This window comes from Bos javanicus, chromosome 21 (genome assembly GCF_032452875.1).
Source record: "Bos javanicus breed banteng chromosome 21, ARS-OSU_banteng_1.0, whole genome shotgun sequence".
In the NCBI taxonomy this organism is placed as follows: Eukaryota; Metazoa; Chordata; class Mammalia; order Artiodactyla; family Bovidae; genus Bos; species Bos javanicus.
In genome coordinates, this window is record NC_083888.1 from 24805667 (window position 1) to 24818900 (window position 13234).

The 13234-nt window shown below is 44.2% G+C and overlaps 1 protein-coding gene across 2 annotated transcripts in view; it reads right to left on the reverse strand.

The window, feature by feature from the left end:
• Window positions 1–10993: 10993 nt before the first annotated feature.
• RASGRF1 (Ras protein specific guanine nucleotide releasing factor 1) overlaps window positions 10994–13234 on the reverse strand; it is a 102298-nt gene continuing 100057 nt past the window's right edge. For both annotated transcript variants that reach the window (XM_061394555.1, XM_061394554.1), the window contains one exon: window positions 10994–12321. In XM_061394555.1, the coding sequence (XP_061250539.1) occupies window positions 12229–12321 (93 nt within the window). In that variant the 3' untranslated portion in view covers window positions 10994–12228. The remainder of the gene's footprint in view (window positions 12322–13234) is intronic.

Genomic DNA, 13234 nt, shown 5'->3' on the forward strand with positions numbered 1-13234 from the left:
TCCCTATTGGGGAATCGAACTAGGGTCTCCTGCACTAGCAGGTGGATTCTTTACCAACTGAGCTATCAGGGAAGGCTGAGTGATTCACTTACACACACTTATACACATATGCATCCTTTTTCATGTTTTTTTCCATTATGGCTTATCACAGGGTATTGAATATGATTCCCTGTGCTCTAGAGTAGGACCTTGTTTATCCATCCTACATATAATAGTTTGCCTCTATATTTTTATTTATTTTTTAAATTAATCTTTATTGGAGTATAGTTGTTTTACAATGTTGTTAGTTTCTACTGTATAGCAAAGAGAATTAGCTATACACACACACACACACACATATATATGTGTGTGTGTGTGTGTGTGTGTATATATATATATATATATATGTATTTATATTTATATATCCCTGGGCTTCCCTGGTAGCTCAGATGGTAAAGAATCTGCCTGCAATGGTGGAGACCTGGGTTCAATCTCTGGAGAAGGGCATGGCAACCCATTCCAATATTCTTTTCTGGAGAAGCCCATGGACAGAGGAGCCTGGCCAGCTACCGTCCATGGGGTCACAAAGAGTCAGACATGACTGAACAAGACTGAGCACTTTCACTTTCACACAAACATATATCCCAAGTTCCATTGTTGACAAGGAGACACCCTGTTTAACCATCTTGGTTATTTCCCTTGCCCTGAGTCAGAGAAGTGGGCCTGAAAATGTCCTCCAGCTGCTTGAGAAGGCGTTGTTTGTCCCCTAAGAAGTCAGGGAACGTGGGAACCACCACTGGCTTGGTGAAGTCCTAAAGATGCTGCATTCACATCCAAGAAAGAGTGAGGGCTGGTAGAGAAGTCCCGAAGCTGTATGTCATTATGGCCAGGATTTGGGAGAATACAGTAAGGCTATGCTGAACGAGCACAAGGTTTGATCCTGTCATTGTTTTCTTTATTAACATGTGATGTTACTCATCTAAGATTTTTGCATTAATTTCTGTTATTTTATAATATTGTATTAAAATATTATGTATCTTGATGACTGAGTTTTCTGACATTCCCTTAAAATTTGTGGGTTTTCCTGCTTGTTCAGTGGAAAAGAATCTGCCTGCCAATGCAGGAGATGCAGGTTCAATCCTTGGGTCGGGAAGATCCCCTGGAGGAGGAAATGGCTACCCACTCCAGTATTCTTGCCTGGAGAATCCCATGGACAGAGGAGCCTGGTAGGCCACAGTCCATGGGATTGTAAGAATCGGACAAGACTTAATGACTGAGCATGCACATCCTAAATTTTGCATCTGGGGTGTATGTCTCACTTCTTTCACCCTTGTCCTGGCCCTGTGAGGGAGTACCAGTTTCTGGACTTTTCTGTAAGCCACTCCTATGTGGTGGATGCTCATCCTTGTTCAGTTGGCTTCACTCCTGCCCCTGGCACTTGGGGGCTGGAGCCCAGAGCATGTCACATTGTCACGGTCTGCGCTCCTTTGTTTTCCCTTAAGACCTTCTTTGATATATCCCTATTCTGCTTGTAGTGTCCAGCTCCACTGCACTCCTCACACCAGTTCGTAGCTGAGCTCCTTGTCCTGGCTCAGCCCAACCTCCAACCCCTTCCTCCCTCCTCCGCATGAACTTTCTCTTCCCCAACTCCTGAATTCATCATCTGTATCCACAATGTGATGATTTAGCCTGTACGACTTTGGAGGGTGCCCTGCAGAACTGGTTGATTTTCAGCCAGTTTGCATCCTCTTGGCCGTTAGTCTTGGTGGTCAGTACTCATGCCATAACTCATGGCAGTTAAATATTTTGAAAATCAGGTTTCCTGTGTCTTATCCTCCTCTGTGAAATGGAGGTTAAAAACACCCGGGAGTTCTTGCTCAGAAACAGAGCTGGACACGCTGCAGGCTGGACAGAGGTGGTAGCGGCAGTAGTCATTGTTATTTATTCTGAGTCAGATGATAAAATGCTGGTGGCATTAACGGTGGTGTTTGAGGGGCTTCGGGTCCTGGCTGAGAGAGACGTGGAGGTTCTATGCTCCTCTCCTGATGAGGCTTCCAAGCGGCCATGAGAGACGTTGTTTGTTTTTCAGTCTCTCAGTCGTGTCCGACTCCCTGTGACCCCATGGACTGCAGCACGCCAGGCTTCCCAGTCCTTCACTATCTCCCGGAGTTTGCTCAAACTCATGTCCATTGAGTTGGTAATGCCATCCAACCATTTCATCCTCTGTCGCCCCCTTCTCTTCCTGCCTTTAATCTTTCTCAGCATTGGGTCTTTTCCAGTGAATCGGCTCTTTGCATCAGGAGGCCAAAGTACTGGAGCTTTAGCTTCAACATCAGTCCTTCCAATGAATATTCAGGGTTGATTTCCTTTAGGATTGTTTCGTAAGACCCCTGGGGAGTAACAAGAATGGGTGTAGGGAGTTTACCGGTGGGCTCGAAGCTTGGAGGGGCCGCTGGGAGATTCTAGATGTGGAAGAGGAGCAGCCGGTTTGCCTGGACCCTGACCTGTGCAAGCAGGATTTACTTCCCCTCCCAGCAATGAGAAGTGGACCCTGGCTGTTCCTAGGCTGGGAGTCACTTGATCTGAGTGTGGGCGATAATTGCACAGTAAACATACGTTATGGCATATGTGTGATAAGTGCTGATAAGGGGCTGATGGACTGAAAATAGAATCAGGCTGGGCCACTTCACCATCAGGCCCTGCATGACTCCCCGGCCAGTTGCTCAGGGACCCTGGCAGGCACCCCACCTGCCCCCTGCCCTCTCCCTGGGCATCTCACCAGACCTGTTCAGCCATTACTCAGGCTGTCCCTCATCAGAGACACTCAGGCCCCCCTCTTCTCTCAGCCAGAAAACTTGAGGTTTCTAGTTCTTCAAGGCCCAGTTTGGGACACTTGGGAGAAGTGAGAAGCTCTCTCTGACCAGCCCTGTTCCCTGTTTTATTTCTTACTGTTTTTTTTTTTTTCAAATGAAGTGAAATCTATGTAGTATCTATAATTCACCATTTTAAAGCATACAATTCAGAGTTCTCCCATTACCTGATATAATTTCTGATACAATAACTGATATGATTTCACATCAGGAGTACTTTCTAGCGAGCACTGAACTTGGGCAAATTCTGGGAGATGGTGAAGGGCAGGGAGGCCTGGTGTGCTGGAGTCCACGGAGTCACAGAGTCAGACACGACAGGGAAACTGAACAACTACAGTCAGTTCTTCCTCTCTCTCTTTTTGAGGTAAATTTCACATAACATGAATTGACTGTTTTATTTATTTTTATTTTTTGGTTGCACTGCACAGCATGTGGGATCTTAGTTCTATGAACAGGGATCAAACCCATGCTCCATGCAGTGGAAGCATGGAGTTTTAATCACGAGATGGCCAGGAAAGTCCCATGAGTTAACCATTTTAAAGTATAGAATCCAATGGCATTTAGTGCCGTCACAGCATTGTGCAAGTACTACCTCTCTCTAGTTTCAAAACTTTAAAAAAACCCTCTGTGAAAGAACAGCCCATGTCCTTTAAGCAACCACACTCCTTCCCTCCATCCCCAACCCCTTGGCAACCATTAATCACTTCCTGTCTTTATGAATTTGCCTGTTCTGAACATTTTATATGAAACAAATCATGCACTTTGTGATCATTTGTGTCTGGATTCTATAATGTAGCATAATGTTTTCAAGGTTCATCCAACGTATGGAATGCATCAGTGTTTTGCTCCTTTTAAAAGCTGAATAATATTCCATGGTATGTGTACCGTGTTTTGTTTATCCATTTACTTGTTGATGGGTATTTGGGTTGTTTTTACCTTTTGGCTATTTTGAATAATGCTGCTGTAAACATTCATGTACAAGTTTCTGAGTGAACACACGTTTTTATGTCTCTTGTGTATACACTAAGAGTGGAATTAGTGGATTATATTGTAATTCTGTTTAACTTTTTGAGGAAATGCCAGGCTGTTTTCCACAGTGACTGAGTGGCTGCACCATTTTACATCCCACTAACAATGTATGAAGATTCCTATTTCTCTTTTGGAGAATTGTTATTTTCTGTTTTGTCTTTGTCTTTTATCATCACCATCTTAGTGGGTGTGAAATAGTATCTCATTGTGGTTTGGATTGGCATCTCTTTAATGACCAATGTGGGGTTCCCTTGTGGCTCAGCTGGTAAAGAATCCACCTGCAATGTGGGAGACCTGGGTTTGATCCCTGGGTTGGGAATATCCCCTGGAGAAGGGAAAGGCTACCCACTTCAATATTCTGGCCTGGTTAATTCTACGGACTATATAGTCCATGGGGTCGCAAAGAGTCGGACACAACTGAGCGACTCTCACTCACTCACTCACTCAATGACCAATGTATATCTTTCCTTTTCTCCTTTGCCTTTAGCATTGCTTCTTTTTTCAGCTTTTTGTAAGGCCTCCTCAGACAACCATTTTGCCTTTTTGCATTTCTTTTTCTTGGGGATGCTCTTGATAACTGCCTTCTGTACAATGTCATGAACCTCCATCCATAGTTCTTCAAATACTCTGTGTATCAGATCTAATCCCTTGAATCTAATTGTCACTTCCACTGTATAATCATAAGGGATTTGATTTAGGTCATGCCTGAATGGTCTAGTGGATTTTCCTGCCTTTTTTCAATTTAAGTCTGAATTTGGCAATAAGGAGTTCATGATCTAAGCCATAGTCAGCTCCCAGTCTTGTTTTTGCTGACTGTATAGAGCTTCTTCATCTTTGGCTGCAAAGAATATAATCAATCTGATTTCGGTATTGACCATCTGGTGATGTCCATGCGTAGAGTCTTCTCTTGTCTTGTTGGAAGAGGGTGTTTGCTATGACCAGTGCATTCTCTTAGGAAAACTCTGTTAGCCTTTGCCCTACTTCAATTTGTACTCCAAGGCCAAATACTTCAGGTATCTCTTGACTTCCTACTTTTGCATTTCAGTCCCCTGTGGTGAAAAGGACTTATTTTTTGGTTGTTAGTTCTAGAAGGTCTTCATAGAACTGTTGAACTTCAGCTTCTTCAGCATTACGGGTCAGGGCATAGACTTGGATTACTGTCAAATTGAATGGTTTGCCTTGGAAACAAACAGAGACCATTCTGTTGTTTTTGAGATTGCATCCATATACTCATTTGAATGCAGAGTTTCAAAGAATAGCAAGGAGAGATAAGAAAGCCTTCCGAAGTGATCAATGCAAAGGAACAGAGGAAAACAATAGGATGGGAAAGACTAGAGATCTCTTCAAGAAAATAAGAGATACCAAAGGAATATTTCATGCAAAGATGGACACAATAAAGGACAGAAATAGTATGGACCTAACAGAAACAGAAGATATTAAGAAGAGGTGGCAAAAATACACAGAAGAACTATACAAAAAAAAAAAAAAGATCTTCATGACCCAGATAACCACGATGGTGTGATCACTCACTTAGAGCCAGACATCCTGGAATGTGAAGTCAAGTGAGCCTTAGAAAGCATCACTACGAACAAAGCTAGTGGAGGTGATGGAATTCCAGTGGAGCTACTTCAAATCCTAAAAGATGATGTTGTTAAAATGCTGCACTCAATATGCCAGTAAATTTGGAAAACTCAGCAGTGGCCACAGGACTGGAAAAGGTCAGTTTTCATTCCAATCCCAAAGAACGTTTAAACTACTGCACAATTGCACTCATTTCACATGCTAGCAAAGTAATGCTCAAAATCCTCCAAGCCAGGCTTCAACAGTACATGAACCGTGAACTTCCAGATGTTTAAGCTGGGTTTAGAAAAGGCAGAGGAACCAGAGATCAAATTGCCAACATCCGCTGGATCATCAAAAAAGCAAGAGAGTTCCAGAAAAACATCTACTTCTGCTTTATTGACTACCCCTTCTGCTTTATTGACTCTGACTGTGTGGATCATAGCAAACTGTGGAAAATTCTTAAAGAAATGGGAACAGTAGACCACCTGACCTGCCCCCTGAGAAATCTGTATGCAGGTCAAGAAGCAACAGTTAGAACTGGACATGGAACAACAGACTGGTTCTAAATCAGAAAAGGAGTGCATCAAGGCTGTATATTGTCACCCTGCTTATTTAACTTATACGCAGAGTACATCATGAGAAATGCTGAAGCACAAGCTAGAGTCAAGATTTCTGGGAGAAATATCAATAAACTCAGATATGCAGATGACACCACCCTTATGGCAGAAAGCGAAGAAGAACTAAAGAGCCTCTTGATGAAAGTGAAAGAGGAGAGTGAAAAAGTTGGCTTAAAACTCAGCATTCAGAAAACCAAGATCATGGCATCTGGTCCTATCACTTCATGGCAAATAGACGGGGAAACAATGGAAACAGTGACAGACTTTATTTTTGCAGGGCTCCAAAATCACTGCAGATGATGACTAAAGCCATGAAATTAAGATTTTTGCTCCTTGGAAGAAAAGCTATGACCAACTTAGACAGCATATTAAATAGCAGAGACATTACTTTGCCAGCAAAGGTCCATCTAGTCAAAGCTACGGTTTTTCCAGTAGTCATGCATGGATGTGAGAGTTGGACTATAAAGAAACTGATCATTGAAGAACTGATGCTTTTGAACTGTGGTGTTGAACTGGACTCTTGAGAGTCCCTTGGACTGCAAAGAGATCCAACCAGTCCATCCTAAAGGAAATTAGTCCTGAGTAGAGTACTCATTGGAAGGACTGATGCTGAAGCTTCAATACTTTGGCCACCTGATGCAAACTGACTCAATGGAAAAGACTCTATGCTGAGAAAGATTGAAGGCAGGAGAAGGGGATGACAGAGGATGAGATGGTTGGATGGCATCACCTACTTGATGGACATGAATTTGAGTAAACTCTGGGAGTTGGTGATGGACAGGGAAGCCTGGCGTGCTGCAGTCCATGGGGTCTCATAGAATTGGACACGACTGAGGGACTGAACTGAACTGAACTGAAAGACCAATATTGTCTAACATCTTTTCATGTGCCTATAGGCCATTTGCATATCTTCTTTGGAGAAATGTCTATGCAAGTTCTTTGTCCACTCAAAACAAAAAACAAAAAGCCCCACCTATTTATTTATCTATTTGGTTGGGCCAGGTCTTAGTTATAGCATGTGGGATCTAGTGTCCCGACCAGGGATCAAACCTGGGCCACCTGCATTAGGAGTCTTAGCCACTGGACCCCAGGGAAGTCCCATCTTTGACCATTTTTTAAATTGGTTTGTCGTCTTTTTGCTTTTGAGTTGTTAGAGTTCTTTATATACTCTGGATACAAAACTCTTATCCAATATACGATTTGCAGAAAGATTCTTTCATTCTGTAGGTTGTCTTTTAACTTTCTTGAGAATGTTCTTCAATGCGCAACTGTTTTTAATTTTGATGAGGTTTACTTTATTTTTCCTTTCACTCCCTTTTCCTGGCAGTCCCACTATGAATCAGACCTGACAAGAGCATCTTTCATGGGTTAGGTGTGGTACTGGGAGTCGCAGGAGTCAGACCACCCAGACCATGTGGAATCTCACAGGAGGGAAGTGACACAGGTCCTTGACATGAGGCAGAGATCAACCTGAGATGGGTACAGATGAAGCCCCTGATTGGAGAAAATCGGTAAAGGCTCTGAGAAGGACATTTAAAGAAAAGTGGAAGTGACTGATATAAAAATAAAAACTTGAGAGCAGTCAGTAGTTTGGTCTAACTGGCATAGAGGGTGGTGCAATTGGAGAGGTAGTGTATGGACATATCCAGGGGCTGAAATGATGTGTGCTTGTTCAAATACAGTGATTGTAAAATGGTCACGTGCTCACATATCACTTGGAGAGCTTGTTCAGATTCAGGTTCAAGAAGTCTGAGGTGGGGCGATCCTGCTTTTCTACCAGATTCCCAGGCAATGCTAGTGTTGCTGGTTCAGGGTTCACAATCTGAAGAGTGAAGATGTGGTTCATTCATTCAACAAACATTCTGTGCAGAATGTCATGACATCCCAGGCTTGGTGCTGAGCAGAAGTGGATGAATGAGCCATGGTTTTGCCTTTGTGCAATTTAACATTTGATGAATGATTTTTTTAGAGCAAACATGAAGATTCTGTTAATTTATAATTTATTAAAGTGTATTGCTATAATTGAAAATGTTACAGAGACTTTTACTTTCAGTCTTGTGTAGAAAGAAATGTGTTAAGGAAAATTATGTGAATAAATATTCCAACGAAATACATCTGAATGGTTAAAAAATACTGGAAGAGAGCTGTCTGTTTTAAAGATTAAAAATTTCAACAACAACAAAATTCTAGTAAGCACCATTCTATTTTCTGTTTCTATGAATTTGACTGCTCTAGGGACAAGGCAATGGCACCCCACTCCAGTATTCTTGCCTGGGAAATCCCATGGATGGAGGAGCCTGGTGGGCTACAGTCCATGGGGTCGCTAGGAGTCGGACACGACTGAGCGACTTCCCTTTCACTTTTCACTTTCATGCATTGGAGAAGGAAATGGCAACCCACTCAAGTGTTCTTGCCTGGAGAATCCCAGGGACAGAGGAGCCTGGTAGGAGGCCATCTATGGGGTTGCACAGAGTCAGACGCGACTGAAGCAACTTAGCAGCAGCAGCAGCAGCAGCAGCAGGGACATAATACAAGTGGAATTGTACAATGTTTACCTTTCTGTGATTGGTTTATTTCACTTAGCATAATGTCTTCATTATGTCTTGAATGTGACATAATGTGACAAGCTTTATGACATTCACAAAGCTTGAATGTCTTCAAGCTTTATCCAAGTGGTAGTGTTGGGGTCCAGCCTACCAGGCTCCTCCGTCCATGGGATTTTCCAGGCAAGAATACTGGAGTGGGTTGCCATTGCCTTCTCCGTGAACCCTGTTAACCATTGTTAAAGAAAAACCAGGAAACCCCCTTCTCACAGGTGGCAAACAACGATTGGAAGTAAGGGTCAGGTTGTCTCAGATTAATGATAGCGTCTCCACCTGCGTGTTGTAATTGTTAATTCTTCCATGCCTGCATGTTGTAAAACTAATTACTAATGTGTAACCAGTCATGTAGCGGAGGGTATAAAACCGAGTCCCCCGAAATCATCATAGGCCTTGTTGGGAACCGATTCCCCTTGGACCCGCTGGTGTAATAAACTGTTCTCCATTGTCTTGAGTGTCCTCTGAGGTGTGTTTTTGAGTCCAGATTCTACAACAGTAGTTTGTGCCCTTTTATTCATTTTTAATTTTATTTTTGGAAGGGCACATGGTGCAGCATGTGGGATCTTAGTTCCCCAACCAGGGATTGAACTAACTGAGCCCCCTGCATTGCAAGCTCAGAGTCTTAACCACTGGACCACCAGGGAAGTCCTAGAATTTCTTTCTTTGTAAAGGTTGAATCCCATTCTGTTGTTTGTTTACCACTGGTTGTTTATTGATCTGTTTATACACTTGGATTGATTATACCTTTTGGTTATTGTGAATAAGTTACTATGAAAATGAGTGTACAATTATGCCTTTGAGACCTTGTTTTCAGTTATTTTGGGCAAATACCCACAAGTGGGATTGCTGGTGTTACTGCTATTTTTAAATGAATTAATAAATAATTATTTAAAAACGTTTCTGAAGTTTTTCAAATAAAATAACCAGTAATACAATTATACCCACTGATGTAACCCACTTATATGGTCTTTTTCTGGGAGGGGTCCTTGATAGTTTTTGCGAGTATAGAGGGGTCCCTTATTTAAAAAAAACTGGGACCTGCTCATCCAAGGTAGTGGCAGAGGTGACGAAGAGCTGTGGTCAGTGTGGAGAGGTAGTTAGGGGTTAACAGTGCCTGGATCAGGTGACCCTTTAAAGGGAGAGTCAGGGTGACCTCTGGGTTTCTAGCTCGTACCACAGGGAGGGGTGTTAAGGAGACCCAGGGGCGGTGGGGGAGCTGATGAGGTCAGGTTGGTCCAGTAGAGTGAGGGGGCCGTAGGGCACCAGGTGGTGGCAGTTTCTATGTAGTTTGTTTATTTATTTATTTGGTTGCATGGAGTCTTTGTTGCTGCGAGCGGTGGCTATTCTCCAGCTGTGATGCATGGGCTTCTCATTGCAGTGGCTTCTCTTGTTGCAGAGCACAGGCTCTAGGGAGCGCGGGCTTCAGGAGTTGCAGCTACCAGTCTTTACAGCACAGGTAGTTGTGGCGCACGGGCTTAGTTGCCCCATGGCATGTGGGGTTTTCCCAGATCAGGGATCGAACCCACGTCTCCTGCATTGGCAGGCAAATTCTTTACCACTGAGCCACCTGGGAAGCCCTCTAGGTGTTTTGTTTTGAGGAGCCTGGAGGAGATGTGAGCTGCAGTTAGGAACGTGAGGGTAATTTGCTTTGTGTTTCTTCTCTTCAGCCAGGCCATGAGCTCTAGGAGGTCAGGATCAGGGCTGGCTTATAGGTATCTGATCCTGACCTCCTAGAGCTCATGATCCTGACCGAGGTATGCATGCCCAGAGGCTAGATATAAATTCTTGGGGGGTGGTGGGTGCGTCTGGGTGGTATGGCCATACTCCCGAGACAACTACAACCCACCTCTCCAGACACTCCTTCTCCAGCAGCCGATGCAGTGGGTGCAGGTTCCATCCCTGGTCAGGGAACTACGATCCTCACCTCACAAGGGACCCTAAGCAAGGACCACCAGCTGGACCCAGACAACCCATAGAATTGTGCAAAACTGTTTTCAGCCATTAAGTTTTGGAGCTATTTGTTCCTGCTACAATAGAAAACTGCAACAGTCTTCCTCATCAGACTATGTTGTTGTTGTTGTTCAGTAGCTTAGTTGTGTTTGACTCTTTGCAACCCCATGGATTGTAGCACACCAGGCTCCTCTTGTCTTCCACTATCCCCCAGAGTGTGCTCGAATTTATGCTCTTTGACGTCAGACTATGAGTTCCCCCAGAAAGAAGGAGTGGGTGCCCTGACCACTCCAGACCTCTGGTCTGAGTCCAGAGCCCGAGAAGGACCAAGTGTTCATCAAAACACTCCTTGAATGAATAAATGAAACCCATCAAAATTCCACCGTTCACCCTGAGATAGAATAGATTTATTAGCAAGAGGTAATCAGGAAACATATATTTTTACAAAACTGGAAATTGTTTTCCAAACAAGCTGTAAGTTGAAATATTATAGGACTTGAAATAGAATTCCCATACCACTAGGTATCGCTTACAGCAAAAGTTGTCTGTCTGTCGGAGTGGAGCATGCCTGCCACTTCAGAGTTGACCTGTGTTTTCTATACTGTACAATGTAAAAAATAGATGGTAGTATTCACAGAATAAGCACTACAGTACTATATTCCTGCTAGAAGGCATTTAGACAGGACTACAGTATATGCAATAAAAACACTTGGTTATTGAGTTCCTAAATCTACAGTGTGGTACTATTTTTCACAAGGCATACAGACTGGGAGCATCTCAACGTAAGCTTTGTAGTGACCATTAGGCGGCTCAAAGAGGAAAAGTGACATTTTTCACGTGTTCTCGACTTGCAGTGGATGCTGGCCGCCTTTGGCAAAGTCGACACGACTTGGTGTTGTGATTCTGTTTTCCTCGGGAAGTTCTGGGGCCTTGTCCAGGGCTACGGAGACCTATGGTCATGCCCCCTGGTGCTATTTCCAGAGCCGGGGGCAGCATGGCACCGAGGCGGCGGCCTCCAGGGCTGTCATGGGGTGTGGTTTTCAGCGGACAGGACCCTCTTCCCTCTGGGTCACTGGGAGGTGCGGAGTTTGGAGACCTGCGATTTGGGCTGGAAAAGCTGCTCTGGAAATCGGCGTCACCATCAGCAGGAAGGTTTGTCGATGACCAGACTCTGGGGTATGGTTCCCCCTCCCGCCTCCCCCCACCCCCCACCCAGTTATCACAACTACATGGAACATGCCGGAGGATGTTGCCTGGCTGACTTGGCCCAGGGGCCTGGGCTGGGGACGGACAGAAGCAGGACGGGTGCCTAAGGGTCGTGTATGCGCGGGGTCTGTTTTCCCTTCGGAGAAGAGTAAGGGGCCGGGAAGGACAGACTGAGAGGACGGTTGATGAAAAGAACCAGGCACTGCAGGAGACGAGGGGTGGGGTGGGCAGACCAAGTCTTAAACGGTGCAGAAATTCATATTCTGGTTCTATGGGAATCTAAGAACAAGAACGGATTTGTATTCTTGGAGAAGCACATACTAAAGAAGAAAACCCAGAGAAACCAAACGACTATGTACAGTATCATAGAGCACGTGTCCATGTGAGCGGCTGGATCTGGGCTGGGTACCGGCTTCAGGTGGGGAGTTTTGGTTCTATTCGGAGAGAAGACTCGTAGAGGCTTTCTTCATCCATTACAAAAGATTGGTCCAGTAAATACTGGGTTACCTGAGAAAAGGAAAAGAGAAGGAGGAATGCGAGGTGATGCAATCTCCACAATATACTAGGTGGTCACTGAGTGTCTCCCAGGAATCAGGCAGCATCATGGGGAGAGGGGCATCAGGCTTGCACATGAGGCAAAGATGCATTAAAAACAATGTGTCTTTTTTAAACTGTTTATGATTTTGCTTCTTTATTATTATTATTTTTTGGCCGCACTGCAAGGCATGGGGGATCTTAATTCGTCAACCAGGATTGAACCCGTGTCCCCTGCATTGGAAGGCGGACTGTTAACCACTGGACCACCATTGAGGTCCCTGTTGTGTCTTAATACTATTTTTTAGTATTGCCTTAAGTTTTTGTCTTCATAGTAATAGAAAATCACATATGGTCAAAATTACTCTTGACCACCATTCCTATGTGTTAGAAGACATATTTTAGGCTCATATCAAAAAGTCGTCTATATCTATGGGACTTGCCTAGTGGTCCAGTGGCTAAGACTTCACACCCCCAGTGCAAGGGGCCGGGGTTCCATCCCGGTTGGGGAACTAGATCCCTACATGCTGCAACTAAGAGTCCAAGTGCTGCTGCTAAAGACCCTTCGTGGTGCAACAAAGACCCGGTGCAGCCAAATAGATAGATATTTCAAAATATAATCATCTCTATCTATGGGCTTCCCTGGTGGTTCAGCTGGTAAAGAATCTGCCTGCAATGTGGAAGACCTGGGAAGATCCCCTGGAGAAGGGAGAGGCTACCCACTCCAGTATTCTGGCCTGGAGAATTCCATGGACTGTATGGGCTCTCAAAGAGTTGGACACAAATGAGCAACTTTCACATTCACATCTATATCTCTATATCTAAAATGTCAACTGTAGCATCTGGGCTGTGGATGTATGGGTGTTAACAGTTCTTTCATGCGTGT